Source organism: Giraffa tippelskirchi, chromosome 5 (assembly GCF_054371585.1).
Source record: "Giraffa tippelskirchi isolate mGirTip1 chromosome 5, T2T-mGirTip1v1.2.pri, whole genome shotgun sequence".
In the NCBI taxonomy this organism is placed as follows: Eukaryota; Metazoa; Chordata; class Mammalia; order Artiodactyla; family Giraffidae; genus Giraffa; species Giraffa tippelskirchi.
Window position 1 is genome coordinate 189,049,258 of NC_137279.1, and position 27,191 is coordinate 189,076,448.

Below are 27,191 nucleotides of genomic sequence, written 5' to 3' on the forward strand. Positions count from 1 at the left end.
TGTCCGGCTCTGTGCGACCCCATAGACGGCAGCCCACCAGCCTCCGCCGTCCCTAGGATTCTCCAGGCAAGAATACTGGAGTGGGTTGCCATTTCCTTCTCCAGTGCAGTTCTGGGTTAGAGTCCCCTTTTCCCTTATGCCCTATGGAAACTAGTAACTATTTTTTTTTAAGTCTTTATTGATTGTTACAATAATGCTTCCCCTGTTTTATATTTTGTGGGGTTTTTTTGGCCACATGTGTGGCATGTCGGAACTTAGCTTCTCAAAGAAGGATGGAACCCACGCTCCCTGCATTGGAAGGTGAAGTCTTAACCTCTGGACAGCCAGAGAAGTCCCACTAGTATCTTTCTATTGCAACATTTTGCTATTTATTTGGAAGCAAACAATGTAAGTCACTTTGAAGACCCTAACCAAAACCCCGGAGAGGAATTGTTGGCTTATTTTTGCCTGCTCACCTGTCTTCGGTTTACATTTCTCAGACAGGTGTTATATTGATACTTTTTAAACAGATTTATTGAGAAGGTTAGGTATCCTGTGTTTGGTTGCTTAAGGAGAAGGGAAGTGCATTTACAGTGGGGCCTACAAAGGTACCATCAAGGATGTTAACATCCCCACCACTGGCATCTGTAACTCCCTCTGAATCTTGAGATATCTTCCAGATGCATCCACATTTCCAAGAGGTCATTTTCTTTTTTTTAAACCAATTTTTATTGGAATATAATTGATTTACAGTGTTGCATTAGTTTCTGCTGTATAGCAAAGTGAATCATTTTTACATGTATTAATACATATGTCCCTTCTTTTTTAGATTCTTTTCCCATATAGGCCATTACAGAGTATTGAGTAGAATTCCTTGTGTTATGCAGCAGATCCTTATTAGTCATCTTTTTTTATATATAGTGGTGTGTATATGTCAATCCCAGTCTCCCTATTTATCCCTCTAAGAGGTCATTTTCAAAATGTGAGTTCTGGTCCTCTGGGGCACAATTGTGCTCTTTCTGCCTCTAATTTAGTGCAGTGAAGGGACCAGGGAAACCACTTAGTTCAACCAGTCCCTTCCTTTTTCAGAGGAAATAGAAAATAATTACATTTTCACTCTCAAGAAAAATTAAACGGAAGAGACTTCTCTGCCTTAAGTCCCTTTTCTTAGCTGAAATGATGCTGAGCTGAGCGCTGTCTTCTAGAAGGAAACCAAGCAGATGCCACCAGCCAGTGGGAGAGGCTGGCCCACCTGTCCAGCTGCACCTGCTGTGTGTGACTTGCCGGCCCGTGGGTTACGGTCCCACGCAGGTGGTGAGTGAGGTTCCCAGAGCGTGTTCCTAACACAGCCTTGGCTTCGGCTCATTACAGACGAGTAACGGGGGCGGGAGCCTGAGCGACTACTCCTCCTCCGTGCCATCCACGCCGAGCACCAGCCAGAAGGAGCTCCGCATCGATGTGCCACCCGCGGCCAACACGCCCACGCCCGTCCGCAAGCAGTCCAAGCGCCGGTCCAACCTCTTCACTGTGAGTGTCCCCCGGGGCTCGGAGCGGGGGTCCCGAGGCGCCCACTCAGCGGTCCTCTGGCCGCCAGGTGGTCAGGGACAGGTGTAGTGTCCGAACCAAATGAACAGGAAGGGCACTGAGTTCCGTGGACATCTCAGAATATTGCAGGATGCCGAAATGCAGTGCTGAGTAAGCTGGGACTTGCTCAGTTTCAGGGAGTCAGAAAGAGCAGGAGTTTGGATAAAGGTGTCCGTGGTCCTCGACTCTCTTGGCCTCCAGCTAAAGACTTGTCCCGTTAGATACACGCAGGTGACAGACTCTGCCGGGATTCCCCACACGTGTGCGTCCAGCCTTCGAGATGAGATGTGTAAGCCCTATAGGTGGACAAACCCCCTGCTCCTTTGGTTGGAGCGCTGAGGACTTCCTCGGGGTCTGTAGAGGCTCACAGACACGAGCCTGTCCGCTTGGACTTTTCTTCAGAAGCCCTTACAGGGCTCTGGTATACATCAGCTCTCAGGGCTCAGGTTTATGAGCTCGGAATCTGTGCGTGGGACCCAGGCATGTTTAGTTTCTTAAAAGCTCCTTGAGCGGTTGGGCTGTCCTTTAACAAGAGAGGACACAAAAGTGCTGCCACCCTGTCCGTTGCCTTACACACAGCAGACATTACCAATCAATGGTGGAGAAGGTTTTGCAGTTGAGCCCAGAACTCCAGGCAGAGCTACTGCCATGTGGCTGGAGTCATTTGACTTGAGAAGAACACTTTCCCTCCTGGGACCATGTCTGTGCATTACAAATATACAAGCTTTCAAACCAGGGGTTCTCATCCAGGTGCTTTTGCTCTGCCAGAAATTTGGCAGTTTCTGGAGAAGGTTTGAGTTGTCTCAGCTCGGGGGTGGGGCTGGGCGTGGTTCTGCGGAGCTCTAGACTGGGTACCAGCCACAGAGGTGTTCAACATCCCACAGTGCACAGGCCAGCCGCACAACAAGGATGTCTCCAGCGTCCAGTGTCTTGTCTTAGAAAGGGAAATTTGACTTGCTTAGAAAGTTGCTCAACTCTAGCGTCCAGCGTCAGGGTGCCCTGTTTACAACCATGTGATTTCTCCTCTTGGTTGGTTCCTGGGTCGGGAAGATTCCCCTGGAGAAGGGAATGACAACCCACTCCAGTATTCTTGCCTGGAGAATCCCATGGGCAGAGGAGCCTGGCAGGCTACAGTCCCTCGGGTCGCGAAGAGTCGGACACGACTGAGTGACTGACACTTTTTCTTGGTTGATTATTACTGACTTCGATGCAAAGAAGTTCAGTATTTCCTGGCTCGAGCTAAAGGAGGCCTCTACAGGGGTGGCCACGAGTCTGTTAATCTGATCCACTGCCCTAATTTGGAGATGGCAGGGTTTTTTGTTTGTTTGTTTGTTTGGTGGCGCAGCACGTGGGACTTTAGTTCCCCGGCCAGGGATTGAACCCACATCCCTGCATTGGAAGTGAGGGATCTTAATTGCTGGACCGCCACAGAAGTCCCTGGAGACGGTGTTCTCCATGGTGAAGGAGGGTGCCAGGTACAGTAGATCCTCCGGCCTTCTCCCACCATGACCACGGCAGTTTTCCCATCAGATGGTCTTTGTTGCCGAGGTCTGTTGCCAACAGCACACACTCCCTCCTCACAACTATTCCCCTCCTCAGCTCCTTGCCCCATGCCGTGTGAGTTCTGGCAGACGCTGCTGTTGGAGGGCCAGAGTGAAGATCAGACGGCCTGAGCCCCTGCCCTCCACTGCCTGGGGCTGTGTGACCTTGGGCAGGATACTCAGCCTCTCTGAACCGGAAACAACAGTAGTTGCAGTGAGGTTGCTAGGAAGATTCCCTGTAAGGGCAAAGAGTCCTTTGCTTTTATTTGTATCTCACCACCCCACCGTTATGGAGTGACTTATGTTAGTGCATAAGCAAAAGTAGCTGTAAATTGGGAGAGAGGTGCTTAAGTGTGTGCGAAATACAGGTACATACCTGATATGCTTGAAGACGTCCACTGCAAGACGCTGTACCGTGGAATTTCTTCAGACAAGCTGAGAATAGCAGCAGGCACCTAAACAGCACTCGTGGCTTATCTATCCGCCTGTCACACTTGTGCACATCCAGGAGGGGGCTTCCAGGTGAGGCGCTGTCACCTCGCAGAACAGGCTGTGGATCGACTCAGGGCTCCATGGACCTGAAGAGGAGCCCACTGCTGAAGGCGCAGAGAGGGCGGGTGGGCTGTGAGCAGGACGCTAGCGTAGCGGGGAGGAGGGGCTCTGGAACGTGGACCAGAGCATCTTCTGTGTGTTTGCCACTTCTTTTAGGGCGTGGCAGGAGGAGGGGACACCCAGGTCACGACACCTTCTCAGGGTCACCTTTCTTGGTCATTGGCTTTGGTCTGTCCTCAAGGCAAGAGAAGCCGGGAAGTCTCTGTGAAATGGGGCTGCTCTGGCACGTGCCATCCCACACCTATATGGGCACCTCTGGGGTCTGAAGGTGCTGGAAAGTAGTGTCCTGGGCCCTGCCCAGTGGGTACCTGCCAAAGGAGACACGTTTAAGGCAGGAAGAAGCAGATGAACAGTAACTCGGGTGACAAACCTGCGCTTCCCCGCTGCTCTCTGCACGGCTGGATTTGTTGTCCATCAGGCGTGGGTGTTGTCAGTCAACCCAGGTTCAAGAGGAGGTGGACTGGGATGGGGGCTCTGCCCGCCCAGAGGAGAGCAGAGGGATGGGACCCCCCCCAACCCTCACGGTTAGAGCCGTGCACACGTGTATACACCGAGTCCAGGAGCCCAGGGAGCGGCCAGCTGTCCAGGCCGGGTGGGGCAGTGCCAGAACCAATGCAGACCCATCCTTATGGCGACTGGAAATCCCCACTGATCATGTTGTAATTAACGCAGCTGGTGATGGATGCGAGGGCCTGCCTATGAACCAGGGCAGGATTGAGGCTTCGTCTCTACGTGTTGGAAAGTGGCTGAGAGTAAATCCTTTCAGAAGCTGAATCCATTGCACTGTTGTTACTACTGGGAACAGGAATCGGGGTCATGAAGAAGCTAACTTCACAGCGGGTTTGCATCATGGCGTTTAAGGAAAAGACTGGAAACCTGTATCTTCATCACTGCCGGCTTTGACGCTGAACAAAGCGATGCCGCTGACGGTGATGGTGACGGTGGGTGATGCTCACGCTGCAGATCTCAGAAGTGATAATTCCACTAGATGTCAGTGTCACCCAGGGAAGGACGGGAGGCAAATGGATTTTGAAATTGTGGCCAATTAAGAAACTAGATTCTCCTTGTTACCGGTTTGCTCCTGTTCTTAAATATGTAAAATGTCATAACCTCCTCATCCCTGGCGATTGTTAGTAATCACTGGCTTCAATTAGTGAAAAGTGTATTTATTGAAAAATGTGTATTAGGAGGAAGGAAGTGCCCTACGTTGACCAATCTTAGTGAATAAAAACCCACTCAGGCTGGGACGGTAATGCCCAGATGAAGGAGCTTCGTCTTCCTTATTTATGAAGATCCTCCTAAAGAGGCCAGTGTTAATTAAGTAGTACACACACCAGTCTGCAAATACCGTGCTTATAAATTTTATAAAGTGACCTGTAGTGTGCCACCCTGGGCTAACATTCTTCAGTCCCAGATGCTTCTGTTTGTGTATACACACATGCAAAAATCTGAGCAAAAATAAATCACACACACACCTTTTACAAAAGACGACAAACTTGCAAATCTCTCCTATAATAGGAAGTTTTGTGTTCTGTTGGCAGTAGGAACGATCAGTCACTAATAAAAAAGCTAAATGATATCGTATCTTGCTTATTTCTTTGAAAAAAAATAATTTTGAAAAAAATAAATATTTAAAGGCTATATCCATCGAATTCCTGGTTCTGTAATATATGCTCTCAGGATGAGTAGTTTCATAGCCTTGATTTATTACATGTAGTTCAAATGTTTTATTAGGAAGTATTTTCAAACATATAGGAATTTAAAAACACATGCATGTACTCACCCTGCAGTTCATAGACTGTGAGCATTTTTCTGCCACTGCTGCCGCTACTTCTTCTAGAAATAACCCCGTCACAGATAAAGAGTGCACCTCCAGAATATCCATCCCCCCAGTCCAACCCCCCCCAGTCCGGGGATCGGCATTCCTTTGGATGCAGCGTCTGTTATCTGCGTCCACGTCTTAAACTCGTTCTCCTACGCGTCCACACATTGTCCGGTCCCCTGACCTGCCTGCCTTCAAGCTTTATCGTCCTGATGTCGCTTATGTGGTTATTTCTCAAAGCTTGCCAGATAATGCCGACACCCCAGAACAGAGCCAAGCATACCCGGTAACCAAAGAATGTGAAAAGCCATTGCCCAGTTCGTAGAGACTCTCTGTAAAAAATAAGGCAGCAGAATTGATAGTATAAATAGACCTGCTTGAATGGTATTTTGTCTTCTGTAGGGAACGGAGCGTGGATCCTATTACAGTGTGTTCCAGCAGTCTTTGACTTCCTCACCGGTTGGAGAGGGGCAGGTCTCTGTGTGATAGTGAGGGCGCTTGGCCGTGATGCTCCTTGTTCTCAGGAGCAGGCCACTGGTGGGGTGCCCCTCACAGCTTCCTTTATCACCTGAGGGGCAGCTGAAGGTGTCTCTGACGAAGGAGATGGTGATTAGGTTTATCCTAGCCTTTCTTCCTGCTGCGTTCACAGTTTGCAGAGGCTCTGCGGTCACTCCTCCGGCTCCCCGTGACTTTCTGTGATGGGTGTGATAAACTCCTGTTAGGGTTTTGGTTGTGAGTCAGGTGGATGCCTTGCACACTCACTCCTGACCCCCTGGCAGCGGTACCCAGGGCAGCTTTGGATCTGATGCTTTTGCTGAGCCATTTGAGTGGCATTGTGAGGCTGTGCCATGGGTGATGTAGTCTCAGGGCTGGCAGAAATATCAGGAGACTTTACTGGGAATCTGTATGTGCTGCGGTGTTTTATGTCCAACGGGTTTGTTTCAGTTTAGCTGTTGGATTTCAGTTTTATGATATATATCACAGACTGCTGTACCAAAAGTCACTGTAGGATGGAGAGACAATAAACCCTTTTGCCTAACAAATTACCACCACTCTGTCCATGAAGTTTTAGTTTTATGGTTCTCTCCACCCAAGTGTGAGAGTCATCAGGAATTTCTGTTGCATTTTGGCGGGGAAGTTTTCCCTCAGTTTCCACCTCGTTCATCTCAGGGCCTGTGATCAGACGTGGAGTTTAGTTCCTGATCCTGCTTCCTGTGGAATCTGGAGTTCTCTGACGACGCAGTGGCTGTGGAAACAGATGTGCTGCCTTGAGGAAGATGTTCTTTTTTTTTAATGTTTGTTTTGTTAATTATTCTGGTTAATAGAGAATAATGAAGACAGATTTCCAGATTTAGAAATTCAGAATTCTTAAAATTCCAAAAGTACCATTAATGGTCTCTGTTGATTTGAAACAATTTTAAATGTCATCGCTATGAGCTTAGAATGTCATTTACAAATAGAAACCTCAAATTCCAGCTTTCTCATGAACTGAGACATAGGGAAAGCAGAACTTATATAAGAGCTGTTACATAGCTCTTACCACAGGTTATTAATTAAACACTTAATTGCACTTAATAATTAAAGAGAAAAGTGAGCCCCTAACTCTTTAACTAAAGTTCATGACAAGGAATTGATAAATCTCTGTTTCCCACTGAGCCCAAAGGTTAAACATCATGTTTTATATTCTTCTGCAACTTTCTATTTGTTGCTTGTTCCGTTTCCTGGTACCTCATTCCAAGCTTCTAGCATCCTAAAGAAAAACAAGTACACAGTGCCTGGCACTTGGTAGGTGCTCAGTAAATAATGTCAGCTTCTAAGCATCATCAAAGAAGCCTGTCTTCTGTGGAGCCTGTGGACTCATTGCAGTCCCTGATCCAGGTTTACGTCATGGAAACTTTTCTCCTCATACTGCATGACATCACCCCCTTTAATATTAAAAAATATATATATATATCAGCAGCTCCACCTCACACCCTTTAAAACTGGATTTCATTAGCTTCTCATTGCCGCACTGGACACCACAAAGTCGGCTCATTTCATATATCATCTCAGATTTGAAAAGCACATGAAAATGTTTCTCCATTTTCAATATTGCGTGAGTAATGTTCCCATTGAAAAGTAATGGAGTGGAGTTGTCACTTGTCAGCACAGTTATTAAGGAGGACGAGTCTCAGATCTTTCTGTCGTAATAAAATAAATCTGTCAGAACATCGTGTGCTCACAGTTTCTCATGCCACCGAGCGATGGCGACTTAGCCGTGGCTGCCCCTCCAGTGTCCCCAGGTCGTGGGGTGCTGGGGTGGCTTCCCTGGGGCCCCCGCGGACACCCTCCCCGCTGGCCACCCTCTCCTGGGTGAGCGTGCCCGTCAATATTGCCAAGAAGACTGGCAGGAACTCGGCAAACAAAGCCACTCATTTTCCCCCAAAGTGCTGATGGTTTACCCCCAAAGATATCTTCAACTTTATTTCCCCTTGGTTACTTCCTATGGTATCTTAACACTAGTTTAACTTTGAATTTGCTCTTTTCTGACTATCCAGAAGCAATAAAAAGGAACGTTAATGGCAGCTCGATATGAATTAGGAGTATCCCGTTGAAATGCACAGCTGAGACGTTAATAGAATTTTTAAAATCCTTCAGGTGTTAATTAAATATATACATTTATGTCACAGGTTTCCCAAACAAGCAGCGAGGAGTCCTTTTCTCCTCGGCTGGATTTAACTGCAGCTTCGGAATGTGTTTTCCTGTTGGGCGTTACTTTCCTGTATGGTCCATTGGTTTCTCGTAATTGAATTTTGAACTTCTTTACAAAAGAATTAAAAGATGATTTTGCAGTGGGAAAGTGGGAAGGGAAGTTTAGAAAATTCCCTGTAACGTGATGGCTCGGTGGCGATGGACACCCAGCAGTCCGTTCCTGGGGTATGTGTGTGTGCACATGGGTACACACACAGCTGGTACACGCGGGTACATGCACAGCTCCTGCAGGGCTTCTTCAGGTGTGTATTTTGCAGAAGCTGTGCAAGTGGGTTTCACCTCCCCAATCTGGGAACCACAGCCCTTCCCCAAATGCTAACTTTATTTTTGCTTTTCAGTCTCGGAAAGGGAGTGACCCAGACAAAGAGAAGAAAGGCCTGGAGAGTCGGGCGGACAGCATCGGGAGCGGTCGAGCCATCCCAATTAAACAGGTAACTCGGCTTCCCCCCCTGCCCGGCCCTGTAGCCAGAGACACACCCCGGGTCTCTCCTCGCCGTGAGGCTGGCTCGTGCGCCAAGGTTTGTTTGATGTGCTCCGCTGATGAATGTAGAAGTCACTCACTTGACATCAATTAGAAGAGGTTCCTGTGTGTATTAAAATAGGATCATTAGAATAGGAAGAGGGGAAGTATGACAACAGACCTAATGAAGTGCAGTCTGCCCGCCTGCATATGGAGTGTGTTTCGAGACTGCGCTGGCTTCAAAGGCTGCCTTTGTAGCTCAGCTTTGATTGGGCCGCCGGCCACCAGGCGACGGGGGTAAATCAGATCCCCGTACAAGAGCCCCTTGTGATCACAGGAATAGCCCGACGTGGCCCTAATTTGCTCTCGCAGACGGACATCTGAACACGGTTTCAGGCTGGTTTGTAACAACGAGGCAATTAGTTGTGATAATCATAGCCGGTGTGTCAGCTGTGCGCTCTTGTTTGTAATTTGCTAATGAAGGAATTGTAACTTTGATTAGGTTCAGTTTCATTTAGACCTTATTATATAAAGGAACATTTACAGCTGTAATGTGGGGCCTTAATTAAACTTCCTCATTACACAACAGGACTCGAACGCAGGCATTTGTTTTGGCCTATGTCGCTAGCCTGGAATCGGTTTTCATTAGCCCAGAAGCCGGGTACCAAATGACTTTATGTCTCAAAGAAGAGGGGAATTCACAAGACCTATTTGGCTGTGATAGTTCCCAGGGAAATGAAATTAAAGTGTTTAGCCCGGCACCGTGGATTCCGGAAATGCCGTCTTTTAGTTTGCTGAAGAAGGCTGGTTGGTTCAAGTGTTTTCTGCTTAAGGGGAAGAGGAGTCTGTGGGCAGGATGACAGCTCTGCCCCTGCAGTGGTAGCAGGACACGTTCACGAATCCTATAGGAGCTCGCGTTGGCACTGGCCACCTTTCAGGAGGGCTAGAGTCTATCCGCTTGAAACAGGTAGCCTGCGGCTTCACCTGGGGACCAGGCAGTTTCTGCATGCAGGTGTGGGCGGGCCCCAGCATCACAGGTGGGACAGAGGCGGAAGTCCATGGGGTTTTCACAAGATGCCTTCAGAGGCTGGCGAACTGATGTGTAGGCTGGCGCGGAGAGCCGCTGAGAGCAGTCTCCTTCCCTCCTCTTTGCTGTTCTCACTTTTTTTTTTAATTGAAGTATAGTTGATTTACAATGCTGTGTTTAATTTCTGCTGTACAGCAAAGTGACTTAATTATATGTACGTATCTATGTCTGTATATATACATACACACACATACTTATGTATTTATGGGGTGTGTGTTTATGGGGCTTCCCAGGTGGTGCTAGTGGTAAAGAACCCACCTGCCAATGCAGGAGACATAAGAAACTCGGGTTTGATCCCTGGGTCAGGAAGATCTCCTGGAGGAGGAAATGGCAACCTATTCCAATATTCTTGGTTGGAGCATCCCATGGACAGAGGAGCCTGCTGGGCTACAGTCCATGGGGTCACACAGAGTTGGACACGACTGAAGCGACTGAGCACATCACTGTATGTACAGTGTGCCCCCTGTCTACGGAATCCCTCCTCCGTCTATGAGATTCTCCGGGCAAGAGTACTGGAGCAGGTCACCATTTCCTCCTCTAGGAGATCTTCCCAACCCAGGGATCGAACCCAAGTTTCTTATGTTTCCTGCATTGGCAGGCAGGTTCTTTACCACTGTGCCACCTGGGAAGCCCCATAAACACACCCCCCCACATACACACACATATGTGTGTGTGTGTGTCTGTGTATACATATGTATATATATTTGTCTGTATTCTTTTCCACCTTGGTTTCTCACAGGGTACTTAGCCCAGTTCCCTGTGCTCTACAGCAGGGCCCTGTTGTTTATCTGTCCCGTGTGTAGTAATTTGTGTCTGCTAACCCCATGCCCCCAGTCCTTCGCTCGCACCCCCTCCCCTCTCCCCCTTGGCACGTCTGTCCTCCGTGTCTGTGAATCTGGTTTTGACTGCTCCTAAAGGCTGTCTCTCCTGTAGAGATGCAGGCACGGTTGCTTATTCTTTGTGAATTTACTTACTGATATAAACTTAACTCTCCACATAAGGCAATTTTAATGTGTAATTTTCATTCTGCTGATGCTGTGTCAACTAGAATTGGGAAAGTCATTGAACTCTTTTCCTCTCATTTAAAATATCCATCCTGGGACATTTCCTTTCGGGGGTGCTAGAACTCAACACGAGGTCATGTCCCCCGTGGGTTCAGGTGGGCGTGCTGGCCACCACCCCGATGTGGGTGGGGCCTCCCCTCCCTCAGTTTGTGCCCTGCTTCTCTGTGCAAGGGCTCAGCGTACAGGGCAGGCTTTTAGTCTGTGTGCTGCTGGAGGTTGACGGTCAAGGGTAAGTTGGGTATTATCCTGTCCTGGGAAGCCTTTTGGTTGTCAATGTTCAAATAATCCAGTTTACCTCTTAAGTCGTGGTCTGGTTTCCTGGGGCATCCTGACACAGGCAGCCCACCCAGCTCCTGTCTCTCGTAGCTGCCTCTATGTACAGACGTGGGAAACCTGCGTCCCAGAGACCACAGCTGGCAGGTCAGAGTCCCCTTGAGGCAGAACATGCCCGGCCTCGGAATACCCATCCGGGAATTGGGCTCCGGATAATACCGAGGCCGTTGGGACGCTGAGATGAGGAGATGCCAGAGAGGACTTTTAGATTCTGGCAAAACCGGATTTTCAGATACGTCGTGCTCAGGACTCGTTCATCGGAGCCTTGCTGTGGGTACACACAGACGTACAGATTTATCTGTATTTTTATAAAGGAACGGAGAGCCTTGGAGGTAGTCTGGACTCCTCACCCTGCCAGGGATGACATCAGCTGGTAGAAAGGAAGTGAGAGGATTGTGGAGGATGGGGCCCGGTAGAGCTGCACCTGCTGGAATATTCTAGACACTGCAGGCCTGAATGATTAAGTGACTGCTTAGAATCGTTAAGTTTTCACATAATATCTCTCTGGACCCTCAACATTGCCACAGTTGACATAGCTGTGTTATCTTCATCTTTAAATTAAATCCTTGTGGCTCAAGCTTTCCAGACCAGGCCCCTTCGGAAGCCAAGGGGCCAGGATTCAAACCTGGCCCCTGAGCCCATGCACCCCTGCACCCGTGCACCCTATGCTGCTCGTTGGCCAGAAGCCTTCAGAAAACTTAGGAAGGGAATTCCCTGGCAGTCCAGTGGTTAGGACTCTGCAGTCTTACTGCCGAGGGTGTTCAATCCTTGGTCGAGAAACTAAGATCCCACAAGCGACACGGCACAGCCAAGAAAAAAGAAAGCTTAGGAAGCAGAGTTACATGTTCTGAATTAAACGTGTGCCCCCAGCCTCAGACAGATGCCTCGTGCCCGAGGAGAGGCATCTTCTGAGATATGCCTACAGCATCGCACGTCTGCAGGGACATGGGCCCTCGTGCCTCTGTCCGGGGTTGCCCGGGGTCGCTGCATCCCGTCCCCATTGCCTGCCCTTCCCACCAGCATCTGAGCCCCTATCTCCACGCTCAGCCCCTGTTCAGGACTGAGTCTGTGTTTTGGGGCCCCGAACCCCAGCTTATGGGCCCTAAAGGCAGAGAAATCCTCATCCTGAACCTTGTCCTGGTCCTCTGTGGGGCTGGGCCGGGGGTGGCTTTGGGATGGGCCGGTATGTTTGATCGTCACAGGCTCTGTCTCCCCCCGGGTGCACAGGAGTCTTGTCAGGGGCGGTTCAGGACACGGGCGAGACCATGTCTCCAACACGCTCGGCAGCCTGACGCGTGTCCTTGCAGACGGAGCGTGTTCCGGTGGGTTATTTTAACCGCGTCCGGCTCACGTTTTACAGCTCGCCTGTTGGCTGTGAGACGGAGGCTGTCCCCGGCCCAGCGTGGGAGGAGCTGTCCGCGGACGGTGGGCAGTGATCCTGTCTCCCCCCTCCATCCCCCGTGAAAGCTTTCTCATCGAGAATGTGACTTATCTGCTGCAAAATAACTTCCATTTTTTGAGGACCTGGGCCCATCTCCACGTTCTTTGTCCTCTCCGAATTCTCAGTGGAGGTTCGGTTCAGAGAGGTCTGCTTCCCCTTCTCTGTCTCCCTTTCCTTCTCCTCCTCCTCCTCCGTCTGCCTTCTCTTCCCTGTCTCCTCCTTCTCCTAAACCATGGCGATCAGGTCTCCTCAGATAGAAATGTAAAAGCAAAAAGCAAGGAAAAGAAAAAGCCAGAGGCCCAGCTCAGCGGCGAGTGGGCTTGTCACGTATTAATTTTTCATTGCTGTGGAGAGTTGTACATACATAATCACTTGATTGCAGTGGGAGTTAGGGAGCTCCTATGGTGTCATTTGCATAAATCTTGTTAAGTCAATGGCAGTTAATGAAGTACAAATGAGCCCGGAGAAGGTGACATGCAAATCGTGGGTGGCAGATGGGAGGTCTGTTTGGGGGACGGCAGCTGTGTGCTCTTTTTTTTTTCCCCTCTCTCCCGAGTTTTTTCATCTCTATATGATGGTCCATATACTCAGCCTGTCCTGTTTCCCTTCCGGACTCCTCCTGCCTTTGATGTTCACCCTGAAAACACAGACCCCAGGGCCTCACCTCGCACCCAGTAACACACACTAGAGGGTGAACATTTGCATCTGTAGAATCTTGGATGAGAGGGTTAGATGTCATCACCGACTCGATGCACATGAATCTGAAAACTCCGGGAGGACCGGCAAGCCTGGTGTGCAGCAGGCCTCAGGGTCGCAAAGAGTCAGACACGACGGAGTGACTGAACAACAGAATTCTTGGTCAAGCTGATCCTGCTTACACCATTGAAAATACCTGGATGTATCTTTTGTATGTGAGGACAAAAGGGGAAACAAGCAAATGCCTCACTAAGTGTTGTCTCGTGGGATTTCGGAGAGTGAAAAAGTGAAGAATACTCTCTGCTTTATCACACTTCTGTCCGTCTGTCCTTCCTCCCCTACAGACAGACTGATGGTGTTTATCTGGTCAAGATCCCTCCCAACCCCCAGCCCCCTTGACAGGTGAGCCCTAAGGGGTGGGCTTCCCCAGGTTAGTCGGGAGGGGAGATTCCAGAGGAGCACTGTAAATGCCCCCCTGTAAATCCAGCTGTAGCAAGGATCCCTCAGAGTCTGTGTGGACCCACAGGCCTGTCTGGGCGAGGCTGAGGTGCCCCTGGCCTGGTGGCTTGTTTCTTGGAGATTTAAGTGCTGGCAAGGCTCAGAGAGCTTTTAGAGATTAACAGGCAAAACACTGCATCTGCTTGCTTCCTGCTTTCAGAATTTTTTTTTTTTAATTTCGTCCACCGGTTGATATTTTAAAAGAAAGACGTCCCTGTTGACCTTGAACAAACGCCGGCAGAGCGATGTGTGCGAGGAACTGGGCTGTGGCGGGCCCGGGAGCCACCTGCTTCGTTTGGTCCTAGCTCTGCCTGGTCCAACCCAGGTGCACTTTCTAGGAACCTGGGTCTGAGGTGCTGCTGGAGACCTAGGTCAGCTGCTTATTTCTGGGATGCTCCATGGAAACACCGAGTATCTTCATGTGACTTTGTTTCTTTTTTTATTAACCTAAGTTGGGGGCATTTTATTTCAATTTTAAAATTTTATTGGAGTAGAGTTGATTTGCACTGTTATGTTAGCTTCAGGTGTATGTATGCACACGTGTGTACTAAGTCAATTCAGTTGTGTCAGACTCTTGGCAACCCCATGGACCGTAGCCCACCAGGCTCCTCTGTCCATGGGGATTCTCCAGGCAAGAATACTGGAGTGGGTTGCCATGCTCTCCTCCAGGGGATCTTCCCAACCCAAGGATTGAACCCATGCCTCTTATGTCTCCCGCATTAGCAGAGGGTTTCTTTACCACTAGTGCCAGCTGGGAAACCCCTCTTTATAGGTATACATGTATTCAATCTGTTTTAGAGTCTATTGTCTTATAGGTTATCACAGATGTTGAGTAGAATTCCTTGTGCTATACGGTAGATCCTTTGAGGTTTCATGTGACTTTTCAAAAAATTCTGAATTTTAGCCTTGAACCCTGATGGGACTTTGGCCACCTCTGGGGCAGAGAGCCACCAGTGAGAGCAGAGCCTTTCCTGTAGCCCCTGAAGCCACGGGGAGGCCCTTCCCAGGACAGCAGAGGCAGACAGGCCTGGGTGACCTTCCCCAGCACCTCTCCATCACCACGAGCCACAGTGAAGCCGTGTGTGTGTTTGATTCTCAGTCGAACAGAAAGTGGCAGTTATCGATTCAGTGAAAGGAACCTCGAGTTAATCCTCTGGCCAGCCAGCCGCCAGGCCTCTGACCTGCGTGGTCTGGTACCTGGAACGGACACCAGGGGCTGGATCATGTGACGTCCGCAGAATAAAAGCCACCGACACGACTCACTTTCGACGTCCCCAGAAAGTCTGACACCGTTCACAGCCAGTTGGTCGGTCATCCGGCCATCTGCTTTCACAGAGGGAGCAAGATTGGTGAGAGAGATGAAACTGCAGAGAGACTGGATGGGAAGGAGAGGGGCGGCCCTGCCCTTCTCCCCGGACACGCGGGGCTGTGTCCACAGGGCTCCTGTTTGCCCCTGACCTCAGAGGTCCCCTGCCCTTCTCCCCAGACACGTGTGGCTGTGTCCACGGGGCTCCTGCTTGCCCCTGACCGCAGTAGGGCCCGTGGGCACCAGTGCCCTGAGAAGACGTTGCTCACCCATGTGGCAAACCAGCTCTGCCCGCACCCACCAGGGCCCGCCCACTCCCCAGAAGCAGGTAATTTGCTGATGCCGGCTGGGCGCCCTGAAACCTAATTTACCTCACTTGGGTGCACAGCGCCCGGGGAGAACCGCATCCGGCCTGGATCCCGGCAGACGTTGCCAATTACGATGATTAATTTAATGGGTCAGGTGGGGGCATCACATGCTTTTCATCTGGCTCCTCAGCCATCACAGCATCATTGGCAGAACACTCTGGAAGGTCTGGATGCCTCGGTGGAAACTTCCTTTCGTCCGTCTTCCATGAGTGGGCAGACCCTCCACGGCCACCTGACGCTTTGGCCCGTATGGTCTGTATAAAACGCTCAAAATACTGCGAGAAATGACATGGACCACAAAATACAAGACCCAGAGTTTATGTGTAAGTCTGCGGAGCAGTTTAACCTAATCCTTCCCTTTGTCAGAAAGGAGGGTGATACAAGGTGACGCAGATGAAGCACTTTATACACTGTCAAGGGGGGTTCTTCATGGGAACGAATCCACCTGCCCATGTCGGGGACACAGTTTTGACCCCTGGTCTGGGAAGATCCCATCTGCCTTGCAGCAGCTAAGCCTGTGACCCACAACTATTGGGCCAGAGCTCTAGAGCCCATGAGCTGCAACTACTGAAGCCCACGTGCCCTGGAGCCTGTGCTCTGCAACAAGAGAGACCACCACAGTGAGAAGCCCTCATCCCCCAGGAAAGAGTGGCTCCCTCTCACCGCAACTCGAGAAAGGCCCTAGCAGCAGTGAAGACCCAGCGCAGCCAAAAATCAATAAATAAAATTATTTAAAAAAAAAAGAAAGAAACTGTAAACTGGCCTGCGAGCATCATGTGATTTCCAAAACTAGAAGTTCATTTTAGGACTTGGCGTGTCGTCTTTGTCCCCATAATCCAGGACCTGGGATATCTGGCTGATTGATTTTACCTAGAGGTTGTTTATTTTCTTTAAAAGTTCGGCAGTGGTGATGAAAACCCTATTCCTCATGGACTCAGAAAGAGAAACTCACATCCGCATAGAGGGAAGCCTCTCAAAGCTTATGGATGAACCAAGAAGGCGTTTGGTTTGGGCATTATTTCCTACCGAACTCAAGTCAGCTTGTAATGATCGCATGCTCATCCTGTGTAGACAAGCCTGGGGACTCTGCCAGGGGCTCAGGAGACAGAAGACAGATGCCCCCCACCCAGGCTGGCCTCAGAGGCTGCAAGGCAATCACCCCCACCCGCCGCTCTGCCCTGCAGCCCCAGTGCTCAGCAGAGGTGTGTACAAGGGCCCTACACCCCTGGAAGGAACAGCGGGGTCCTCTGGGCCAAAAAAGAGGGAAGTGAGGGAGAGAGGGGACATGAGTCACCTCTGCTGAGCGGCAGCACGTGGGTGGGAGACTCCTGTGTGCCTGGAGCCCAGGGCTTCGGGCGCCCCCTCGCCAGGGGACAGCGCCGGCCGGCTGTGTCTCGGGGGCTCTGGGGGCGTGTTGCCACTGTTCTTCGTGATCAGAGGGTCTCCTCCCTCTCACTGCTTTATCCCCGTGGTGTTTGTGATGATGGGTAATTGTCATCTGTGAGAGCATTAGTGGTAATGAACGTTGACTGGCTGTGGCCTGAGTGCTGGGGACGGTGTGAGAGAGCTTTTCACCATGGCTCCTTTGGGCCACGGAGTCCTGAATGTGATGATGCCCATTTCACAGGTGAGCAGGGCAGGGCTCAGCCACCTGCCCACACCACACCGTGTGCATCTGCCAGGGCCGCTGTCATGAGGAACCACAGCCTGGGAGGCGTGAACAACGGGGGTTTGCTTCTCCTGGCTCTAGAGAGTAGAGTCCAAGGGGCTGGCAGGTCTGGTTTCCGGTGAGGCTTCTCTTCCTGGTTGCAGATGGCCACCTCCGCTCTGTCCTCACGGGGCCTTTCCTCTGCGCATCCCTGGTGACTCTTCTTCGTCTTCTAAGGGAGCCAGTCCCGCTGGATCAGGGTCCCACCCTTTGTTGTTGTTCAGTCTCTCAGTCGTGTCTGACTCTTTGTGACCCCATGGACTGCAGCACACCAGGCCTCCCTGTCTATCACCAACCCCCGGAGTTCACTCAAACTCATGTCCGTTGAGTCGGTGATGCCATCCAGCCATCTCATCCTCTGTCGTCCCCTTCTGTTCCTGCCTTCAATCTTTCCCAGCATCAGGGTCTTTTCCAATCAGTCGACTCTTTGCATCAGGTGCCCGAAGGATTGGAGCTTCAGCATCAGTCCTTTCAATGAATATTCGGGATTGATTTCCTTTAGGATGGACTGGTTGGATCTCCTTGCAGTCCAAGGGACTCTCAAGAGTCTTCTCCAACATCACAGTTCAAAAGCATCAGTTCTTAGGCCCTCAGCCTTCTTTATGGTTCAACTCTCACATCCGTACATGACTACTGGAAAAACCATAGCTTTGACTAGATGGACCTTCGTTGGTAAAGTAATGTCTCTGCTTTTTAATACGCTCTGTACATTGGTCATAGCGTTTCTTCCAAGGAGCACGTGTGTGTTAATTTCATGGCTGCAGTCACCACCCCCAGTGATTTTGGAGCCCAAGAAAATAGAAGTCCTATTGGATCAGGGTCCCATCCTTAGGACCTCAATAACCTTAGTTACCTCTTTAACAGCCCTGTCTTTGTTGTTTAAGTTTTACTGTTCATTTTTTTTTTTAACATGAACATCCAGTGGTCTTTTTTATTTATGGTTTCACTGGGTCTTGGTTGCTTTTGCACAGCCTTTTTCTAGTTGCGGCGGGAGGGTCTGCCCTCTAGCCACGGTGGGTGGGCTTCTCATTGTCGTGGTTCCTCTTGGTGCAGAGCACGGGCTCAGTCACTCCACAGCACATGGGGTCCTTTCAACCCAGGGATCGAACCCACGTCCCCTGCATTGGCAGGCGGACTCTTAACCACCGCGCCACCAGGGAAATCCTAGCCCTGTCTTTAAGTAAGGCCACACTGGGGGTTAGAGTTTCACCCTATGAATTTTGTGGGGACACAGTTCAGCCCATAACCACACATCTCTGCTTAGTCTCAGAGCTTGGACAGGAGCTCCGGTCTATGTGACCCCAGGAGCGTCTGTAACCATCTCTCCGTCCGCACATCCTGCCTTAGGCCTTCCTAGGATTACAAGGCGAGACCACTTTATTCCTGTCCTTATGTTTGAGGATATGAAGAACCTATTTTGGGAGGCTCTGTGTACTAGTTAGGAAACACACAGCATTTGAAATATTCCAATCTGAGCATTTGAACATAAATCCTGCTAAGTGGCAGTACGCTATTATGATTTGAAGTAAGGCTGTCGTAGAAATATTTCCTTTTGCTCAGCCTGTAGCTCCCTCTCTCAAACAGTGCATTTTATGACTGCTAAGGCCAACTTCCCAGGCTGTTCAAGTGGTAAAGACCACACCTGCCAATGCAGGAGACATAAGAGATGCAGGTTCGATCCCTGGGTTGGGAAGATCCCCTGGAGGAGGGCTTGGCAACCCATTCCAGTATTCTTGCCTAGAGAATCCCTTGGACAGAGGAGCCTGGCAAGCTATGGTCCATAGCGTCACAAAGAGGTGGACACAACTGAAGTGACTTCACACTCAAGGCCGTCTGGGATTTCGTTCTTCGTGAATAGAAAGTCTGAAACAAGTGAGCACCTTACTTTCTGGCAGGAAGAATCACACTGGATGTCAAAATGTGATGTTTTGTGTCCATCAACAGGTGAATGGTTAAAAAAGATGTGCATATATTCAATGGAATATTACTCGGCCATAAAAAGGAATGAAATAATGCAATTTGCAGGAACGTGGATAGACCTGGAGACGATCATACTAAGTGAAGTGAGTCAGAGAAGGACAAATACCGTATAACATCACCTATATGTAGAATCTAAAAACATGGTACAAATGAACTTGCTGACTCACAGACACAGAAAGCAAACTTACGGGTACCCAAGGGGAGAGTGGGAGAGACGGATAAATTAGGAATTTAGGGTTAACGGGTACACGCTCTGGAGTGCTGTGCTTCGTCGCTCAGTTGTGCCCGACTCTCTGTGACCCCATGGACTGTATCCCACCAGGCTCCTCTGTCCATGAGATTCTCCAGGCCAGAATACTAGAGTGGGTTGCCATGTCCTCCTCCAGGGGATTTTCCCAAGTCAGGGATTGAACCCAGGTCTCCCGCATTGCAGGCGGATTCTTTACCAGCTGAGCTACCAGGGAAGCCTGAATATACACTACTATATCTAAACTAGATCACCCAGGGCATACACTACTATATCTAAACTAGATCACCCAGGGCCTACTATACAACACAGGGAATTATACTCAGAATTTTGTAATGACCCTATAGAGAAAAGAATCTAAACAAGAATATGTGTATGTGGGGTGTGTGTGTATGTGTGTGTGTGTATGTGTGTGTGTGTGTAACTGAATCCCTGTGTTGCACACCTGGAACTAACACACTGTCAATCAACTATACTTCAAATAAAGAAAACACTGTTGAATCTTAGTGCCTTCCCAGAGCTAGTCCTCCCCAGTGCAGTCAGACCCATTCCCTGCTGTTTGTTCACTGACGTTCCCGTCTGCTTAGAAAGGCATCACAATTGACCAGATCACTGTTGTGTTAGACTTACAATAAGAACGCTGACAGTCCTCCTGGGTGCTTATTCTGTATCAGTTACTATGGTAGATGCTTTAGTCACATGACCTCACTTAATTCTCCACCAACCTCAGACACAACTTACTGCCAGTGACAGATGAGGCGTCCCGGGCTTAGGGAGGTCGGGTCACCCCACCGAGGTTGTGAGGGTGGAGGTGGGCTTCACACCCCGGAATCGTCTAGCACGTGTGGCCACAAGAGCCTTTGCCATCCGCCCCTGATTGAATCAGTGCCTACACTGACCATCTTTTCTAAACCAGGCTAAAAGTCACATCGGTGGTATCCTCCTTGTGGGGTTCCAGCAGGGCAGGGTGTTTATGGGGGGCTGTCCTCTAAAGCACATGCTGTCTGGCACCAGGACCAACCGTGGTCCTTGGGCTGCAGCCGTACCAGGGTCACCCGCAGGCCCAGAGAGGAACCAGCTCACGAGAGATGCCATCATCACCAGGTGGCCGGGCACCGGGGGTCCCTCGGGGTTCCTTCCTTCCATCCTCACGCATACTGAGCTCCAAGCTTTGGTCGGTCCCCCAGTTTGTGCTTCTCACAGCCTGCCTGTTCTCAGGGCCCATTTCCCACGCATTCCATTCCAGGAGGTGCGGTGTCCTCTCTCCTCGCTGCCCTGATACCTCGTCAGGCCTTGGGATTTTGCCTCTGTCCTCCTTGCCTCGTGGACACATGCATCTTTCATGCTGTCTGCTCCCACGTACTTTGGCTCCTGGACGGGTGGCTTGGGGGTAAGGGGGGTGCCCTCTGATGGTCTTCTCTCCTGAGCGTCCACGGGGCTGGGCAAGTAGGTCAGCAAGTATATATAAAGTAGAAGGAGTAGGTCAGTAGTGTAAAGTGTTTTTCTTTCCCTGAGACAGTATCATGTTTCTTTTAAAGAATGCGTTACATCGGGGAGGTCATACTCTACATTGTTAGATTTTAAGATACAGAATAAATTTTAATCTGTCTTTCTCTAAATTTAACTCAGGTTCTTGTACATAGGCTACTCTATTTAGGTGGAGCACAAGAGGTGCACCTTTTAATCTTCAAAGAGTGATAGCTTTGTCAGTGATCAAGATGGTTTTAGAAAGCTGGCTTCTCCTAAAACTTTTTCACTGCAGAAGAAAGTTCATCTAAATAAATGTCTTCATTATGTAATTTTGTTTATAAAAATTGTTTCAATTCAAACCTGCAAATTTTAACTCAACTATTTTCATACTTGCCAGATTTTTGCCCCATTATTCAGTCCCCTGGAGAAGGAGATGGCAACCCACTCCAGTACTCTTGCCTGGAAAATCCCATGGTCGGAGGAGTCTGATGGGCTGCAGTCCACAGGGTTTCAAAGAGTCGGACACGGCTGAGCATCTTCACTTTCAGTCTCCATCAACCATAGCCTTTGTGATAGTAATTCGTCCCCCCAAACAAGAATGTGTTTATCCTCAAGAAGTTCTTCTGTAGAAAAATATTTTGTATTGTTTTTAATAAGCAAAACAAAGAATTTTCTGGAAACATGTACCACCTGTGCCAACACACCACTGGGGATCTGAGTGACGTGCAGGGATGATTTGGAAATGAAGATCCACAAGAAGGAAATAAACATGGATGGGCATGCGGCCTTTCTCTGCTCGTACCTGAAGTATTAGAAATTTAGAACAACAAGAGATCATTTTATACTTAGGCTTATAATTAAGAAAATGTGGTAAAACCCTGGTCTTAGCAAAAATCAGGAAAAAACAGAATTTTAGAAATGCGCTGCTGTGTTACTGAAAATTGGCCCAGCCCTCTTGGAGTATAAACTAGCAGTATATAAAGGACAAAAAATTGTATTCACTTTGTCCCCGTAATCGCTCTTCTAGAAATTTATCCCTAGAGGATAATTCAGTAGGAGAAAGGTGAAAAAAACTTTAAGTGTACAAAAATGTTCATAGCAGGTTTATTTATAATATTAAGACCCTGGGAACTAGAAATGCCCAACAAGCAAGGAGTTAAATTAGTGACTGTCAACTAAACGGGAGTAGGATATACAGCCTCTAAAATGGTCAATTTCAAGGCTCTTTAGAAGTGTCAAGTAAATGCGGTACGGGATTAAAGGAGGACTTAAAATTTTTAACTTTTTATTGAGAAATAATTTTAGATGTGTGGGAAAGCTGTAAAAAATCCTACAGTGGGTGACTTCCCACACACTGCACTTGGCTCCCCCTAATGTGAACAGTTGACACGACCCTATATTGGTGGCTCAGTGGGTAAAGAATCTACCTGCAGTGCAGGAGACACAGGAAGTTGTAGGTTCAATTCCTTGATCGGGAGGATCCCCGGGAGCAGGTCATGGCAACCCACTCCAGTATTCTTTGCCTGGAGAATCCCATGGACAGAGGAGCCTGGTGTGCTGTAGTCTGTGGAGTAGCAAAGAGTTGGACACGACTGAGTGACTCACACTTTTTAAAAATTATTTACTTATGTTTGGCTGTGCTGAGTCTTCACTGTCGTGGTGAACTGGAGCTGCTCTTTGCTGCGGTGTGAGGGCTTCTCATTGCAGTGGCTCCCCTTGTTTCGGAGCACGGGCTCTAGGGTACACGGGCTTCAGTCGATGACGCCCATGGGCTTCTTAGTCGCGGCTCCCTGAGTCTAGAACACAAGCTCAGTAGTGGTAGTGCCTGGGCTTAGTTGCTCCACAGCAGGTGGGATCTTCCTGGACCAGGGGTCGAACCCATGTCTCCTGCATTGGCAGGGGGATTCTTTACCACTGAGGCACCAGGAAAGCCTGGTACTGACCCTTTTGACATCAGAATATGTACAACTCAAAAATATTTCATAGCCTGAAAGAAAGGACAGCTTAGATTGTCCTGGTGTGATTTTTCTTCTTCTATTTCTCTTCTTATTCTTCCATTGATTTACCATCTGAGAACCAAGGAAGTGCTTGTTTAGCCCCTCCTGTGTTGGAGAGAAGGGGGAAAGGGGACCGTTTGAAATTTGTTGGACCTTTGAGTTGAAATTTCAGCTGAAATTTGCTGGACCCTCATTGGGAAAGACCCTGATGCTGGGAATGATTGAAGGCAGGAGGAGAAGGGGATGACAGAGGATGAGATGGCTGGATGGCATCACCAACTCGATGGACGCGAATTTGAGTAAGCTCTGAAGTTGGTGATGGACAGGGAGGCCTGGCATGCTGCAGTCCATGGGGTTGCAAAGAGTCGGACACGACTGAGCGGCTGAACTGAACTGGACCTTTGAGGAGGAGCTGGAGGAGCCCAGGGTGAAAAGGGACCAGGAGAGGAGGGGCCGCTGGGGGTGGGAGTGTGAGTGGATCTGGCGAGGGGTCTGAGGATGGGGGACAGCTTCCAGAGCCGAGGCTGACCAGAGGCTCGGGAGGCGGGCACAGGACTGGTTCTCAACAGATCCTAAGGACTGACCAGTAGCTGTCAACTTCTGTCATTTAAAAACTTGTCAGTCTGTTTATCAGACCACAGCTCTGCTGTGAGTGCTGCTGGAGTCTGAGTTTGTGCCAGGTTGGTACAAAGTATGAAGGAAGCTTTTCACGGGAACCACTCAAACCAAGGTCTGTTTGGGTTTGTTCCCAATCACATTTTGCTTGAAAATTGAAAATTTATATATTTTTCTTTAGTAATTTATCTGGGCTTCCCTGGTGGCTCAGTCAGTTAAGAATCTGCCTGTAATGTAGGAGACTGCCTGCAGTACAGTAGACCAGGGTTTGATCCCTGGAGGAGGGCATGGCAACCCACTCTGGTACTCTTGCCTGGAGAATCCCATGGACAAAGGAGCCTGGCAGGCTACAGTCCATGGGGTTGCAAGAGTTGGACACAACTGAGCGACTAAATCACCAAACCACCAATTTATCTCAGAGAATGAAGAATCTATGTATATTTATATATGTATTGATGCATGTATATATTTATATATTAGCGTATTAATTATGTATGTTAGCCATAAGAGTTATTTTTTGCTCTGGTCATACCATTTTTGCCCAGATAACCAAATGCTCTTCTTGAGTGGGTCCTGGAATTACAGTGTCTTAGCACAACATATATGCTGTTTTGTTTTTTTTAATAAGCTAGAAGTAATCTCCATTTTACAGATAGGGAAACTGAGTCCTGAGAAGGTTGAATGATTTACCTAAGGCTACACTTTAGTATGTGGCAGGATGCTTACTCCAGTGTCCTTTCCACTGTTAATATTAACATCTTGGGCATTTTCTTCTTCCTTGGAGCTTTTTTTGTGAAGGAAAAAAGAAGAACAAATAATGTTTGCAGATATTTTGATTGTACTGTGACTGGCCATGTTTTTCGACGTTGCATCTTTCAGTTTCATACTGTTTGATCTGACTGTTTTAAAAAGGAGGAAGAGAAGAAATAAAAATCATTGCATTTAAAGGGACTTGGTTCCCAGTAAGAACCGTTTGTGTGTGTGTGTGTGTGTGTGCGCGCGCATGCATGCACGCGCGCATTTGTTCAGCAGCCTCCCTGCTTGCCCAGCACCCCAGGAGGCTCTGTGCTGTTACTTTTCACATTTTATAGATGAGAAAGCTGAGGCTCAGCTTACATGGGTTCATAAAGCCAGTGAGAGGCAAAGTTCAAACCAAAACCTGCTTCATTCCAAAACCTGTGGTCTTCGCACTGCATGGGCTCATCTACCACTGGGCTTCCCATGTTATGCAGAAAATCCAGGCCCAGGACAACACCCAGGGGCGCGTGCAGATGCGCTTTCAAAACAGCAGCAGTGCTGCAAGGTCTTTGGTGGGGGGTGTCCGCCCTCCACGGTACAGCCAGTCCTTCTGCAAGGTCTCCTCTTGCATCCTCTAAGTGTATTCCACAGCAGTTGTTTGTAATTGGAGTATCTGGAATTCACTGTGGTTTTAATTAGTTGATTACTAGTTCTTTAAAATGTACAATCCTCACTGTGGGTCTTGCAAATTGGTAACTGGTAGCTACCAGTATAATTAAATATATCAGAGCACTTGGCTACAGTAGCATTGAACTGTGAAGAAATAATGTTGTCGAGCCAATCAAAAAGAGATCCTTGTAAACTCATTTACCGCGGCACTGTGTGCTAGGATCATTGTAGAGATGCTTATTGCAGGAGAAATTAAAGATACAATTTTGTGCTAAGAGGCAATATAGAAATTAGTTCCTGAATTACTTGTTAATTGATTTGGTAATTCCCTCAGGTCTGCATGCTCTTTTTTTCCCCCCCTCTTTTTGTTGTTGCATTCAGTTAACAGTGACTATTCCCAGAGCAATAAAAATATTTTTCTCACTTAGATCAGATATGTCCTCACATCAGACTGCCCACATTCATATTTGCAGAACCAAAAAGAAAAATCTGCCTTCAGCACATCAGGCTTATTGTTGTTTGATGTGTACTCATCACGGTATCACGGTAACCCGTGCATGCCCACACTGGATCATCTCAACAAAAGGGAAGCATGTTTTTATGTCCCATGTCAGAGGGAGGCTTCCCTGGTTTTTGTTGTTTGTTTGTTTCCTAATGGAAACTCTCTTTTTATTATCAACAGAGGAAGAGATTCCACAGAGTTGATTTATGAAAGTCTTTTCTTATTGTTTGCAATTCAGCAAGAATAACCGTACAAAACACCATTTGTAGACGGGTGCAGATTGCTCCTAGAAATGATATGAGAGGAAAATGAGACCTGTTTCTCTGCGTTGAAATTGAGCGTGTCTCCGAGAAGAGCTCCGTGAGCCCTAGGTTGGCAGGGGGAGCCTCTGGGGCCCGGCTTCCCGTGTCGTGGCTGCCCTCTCCCTGCCTGCTCGTTGACAGATGGGAAACGGCTCTGGGGTGGATGCACATATTTCTGCTGCTTCTGTGAAGGGGGCAGGCGCTGTGATCCTTCTGGATTTTTTAAAGAAGCACTGACTGCCCTTTGGAAAGCTGTCAGCACGCTGGCCTTGGCCTCGTTGCAAAGAACATATATATATTTTTTTAATCCAACAATTTGGTTTAGTAAATTATCGTGCATCAACATTATTCAGCCTCCAAAAATGATAATTAAAATGATTATGTGTGGTATGTGGGGAAAGAAAAAGCAAAGTAGTTTATATACACAATTGCATTAAAATGTATCTGCTTGAGAACACAGTTTTAACATCTTGTTGGTTGTACTTATGGCCTGAAAAGAACCATAAATGACGTTTTAAAAAATACATATCAGGATATTAACTTTAGGTCCGTCTGTTATTTTTTTCTATTGCCCTGCCCTTCCTTCCTCCATGACCACCTGCACATATAAATGTCATAATACTTTGCTCAGCTTAGGGCAGTTGGTGTTTATTTCAAGCTCTACTCTGAAAAATAGATGGTAATATTTTTGTTAGGAAAAGCAAAAGATGTTTGCATTTAGCATTGCATCTAATTCTTTATAAATTTGGTGCAATTGTTCACTTACCAACTTAAGTATGTTTGCATGTTTGTCAGTATATACAGTAAATAGTAATGTTTAATCTGACTTTCACATCTCCCTTTTGGGCTTCCCTGATAGCTCAGTTGATTAAAGAATCTGCCTGCAATGCAGGAGACCCTGGTTCAATTCCTGGGTCGGGAAGATCCACTGGAGAAGGGATAGGCTACCCACTCCAGTATTCTTGGGCTTCCCTGGTGGCTCAGCTGCTAAAGAATCCACCTGCAATGCAGGAGACCTGGGTTTGATCCCCTGGAGAAGGGAAAGGCTACCCACTCCAGTATTCTGGCCTGGAGAATTCCATGGACTGTGTAGTCCATAGGGTCGTAGAAAGTCGGACACGACTGAGCACTTTCATTTAGCTAAGTGAATTCTTTACCACTAGCGCCACCTGGGAAGGACTAATCTGACGTTTAGAAGCCGCCGTGACTGTGAGTGCACCAGGAAGAGACTCACAGGCTAAGTTATTAGGTTCACGTGGCACCCACCCCCGCAGGTGAAACAGTTGCTTGGCCAGTTCTTGGCTCCAGCGGACAGAAGGGACACTCTGTGCTCTCTTCACTCAGATAGACTCCTAGCTACCCCCAGCTGGGATTGCTGGCATTTTCTCATAATCTGGTTTATCAGGGACCTGAAAGTCCAG

General features: G+C 48.5%; 1 protein-coding gene across 5 annotated transcripts in view; it reads left to right on the forward strand.

The window, feature by feature from the left end:
• The window catches only part of AGAP1 (ArfGAP with GTPase domain, ankyrin repeat and PH domain 1), a 568,365-nt gene that overhangs the window by 276,685 nt on the left and 264,489 nt on the right, over positions 1-27,191 (forward strand). For all 5 annotated transcript variants that reach the window (XM_081494022.1, XM_081494021.1, XM_081494020.1 and 2 more), the window contains 2 exons: positions 1,351-1,506; positions 8,628-8,720. In XM_081494022.1, coding sequence (XP_081350148.1) covers positions 1,351-1,506; positions 8,628-8,720 — 249 coding nt within the window. The remainder of the gene's footprint in view (positions 1-1,350; positions 1,507-8,627; positions 8,721-27,191) is intronic.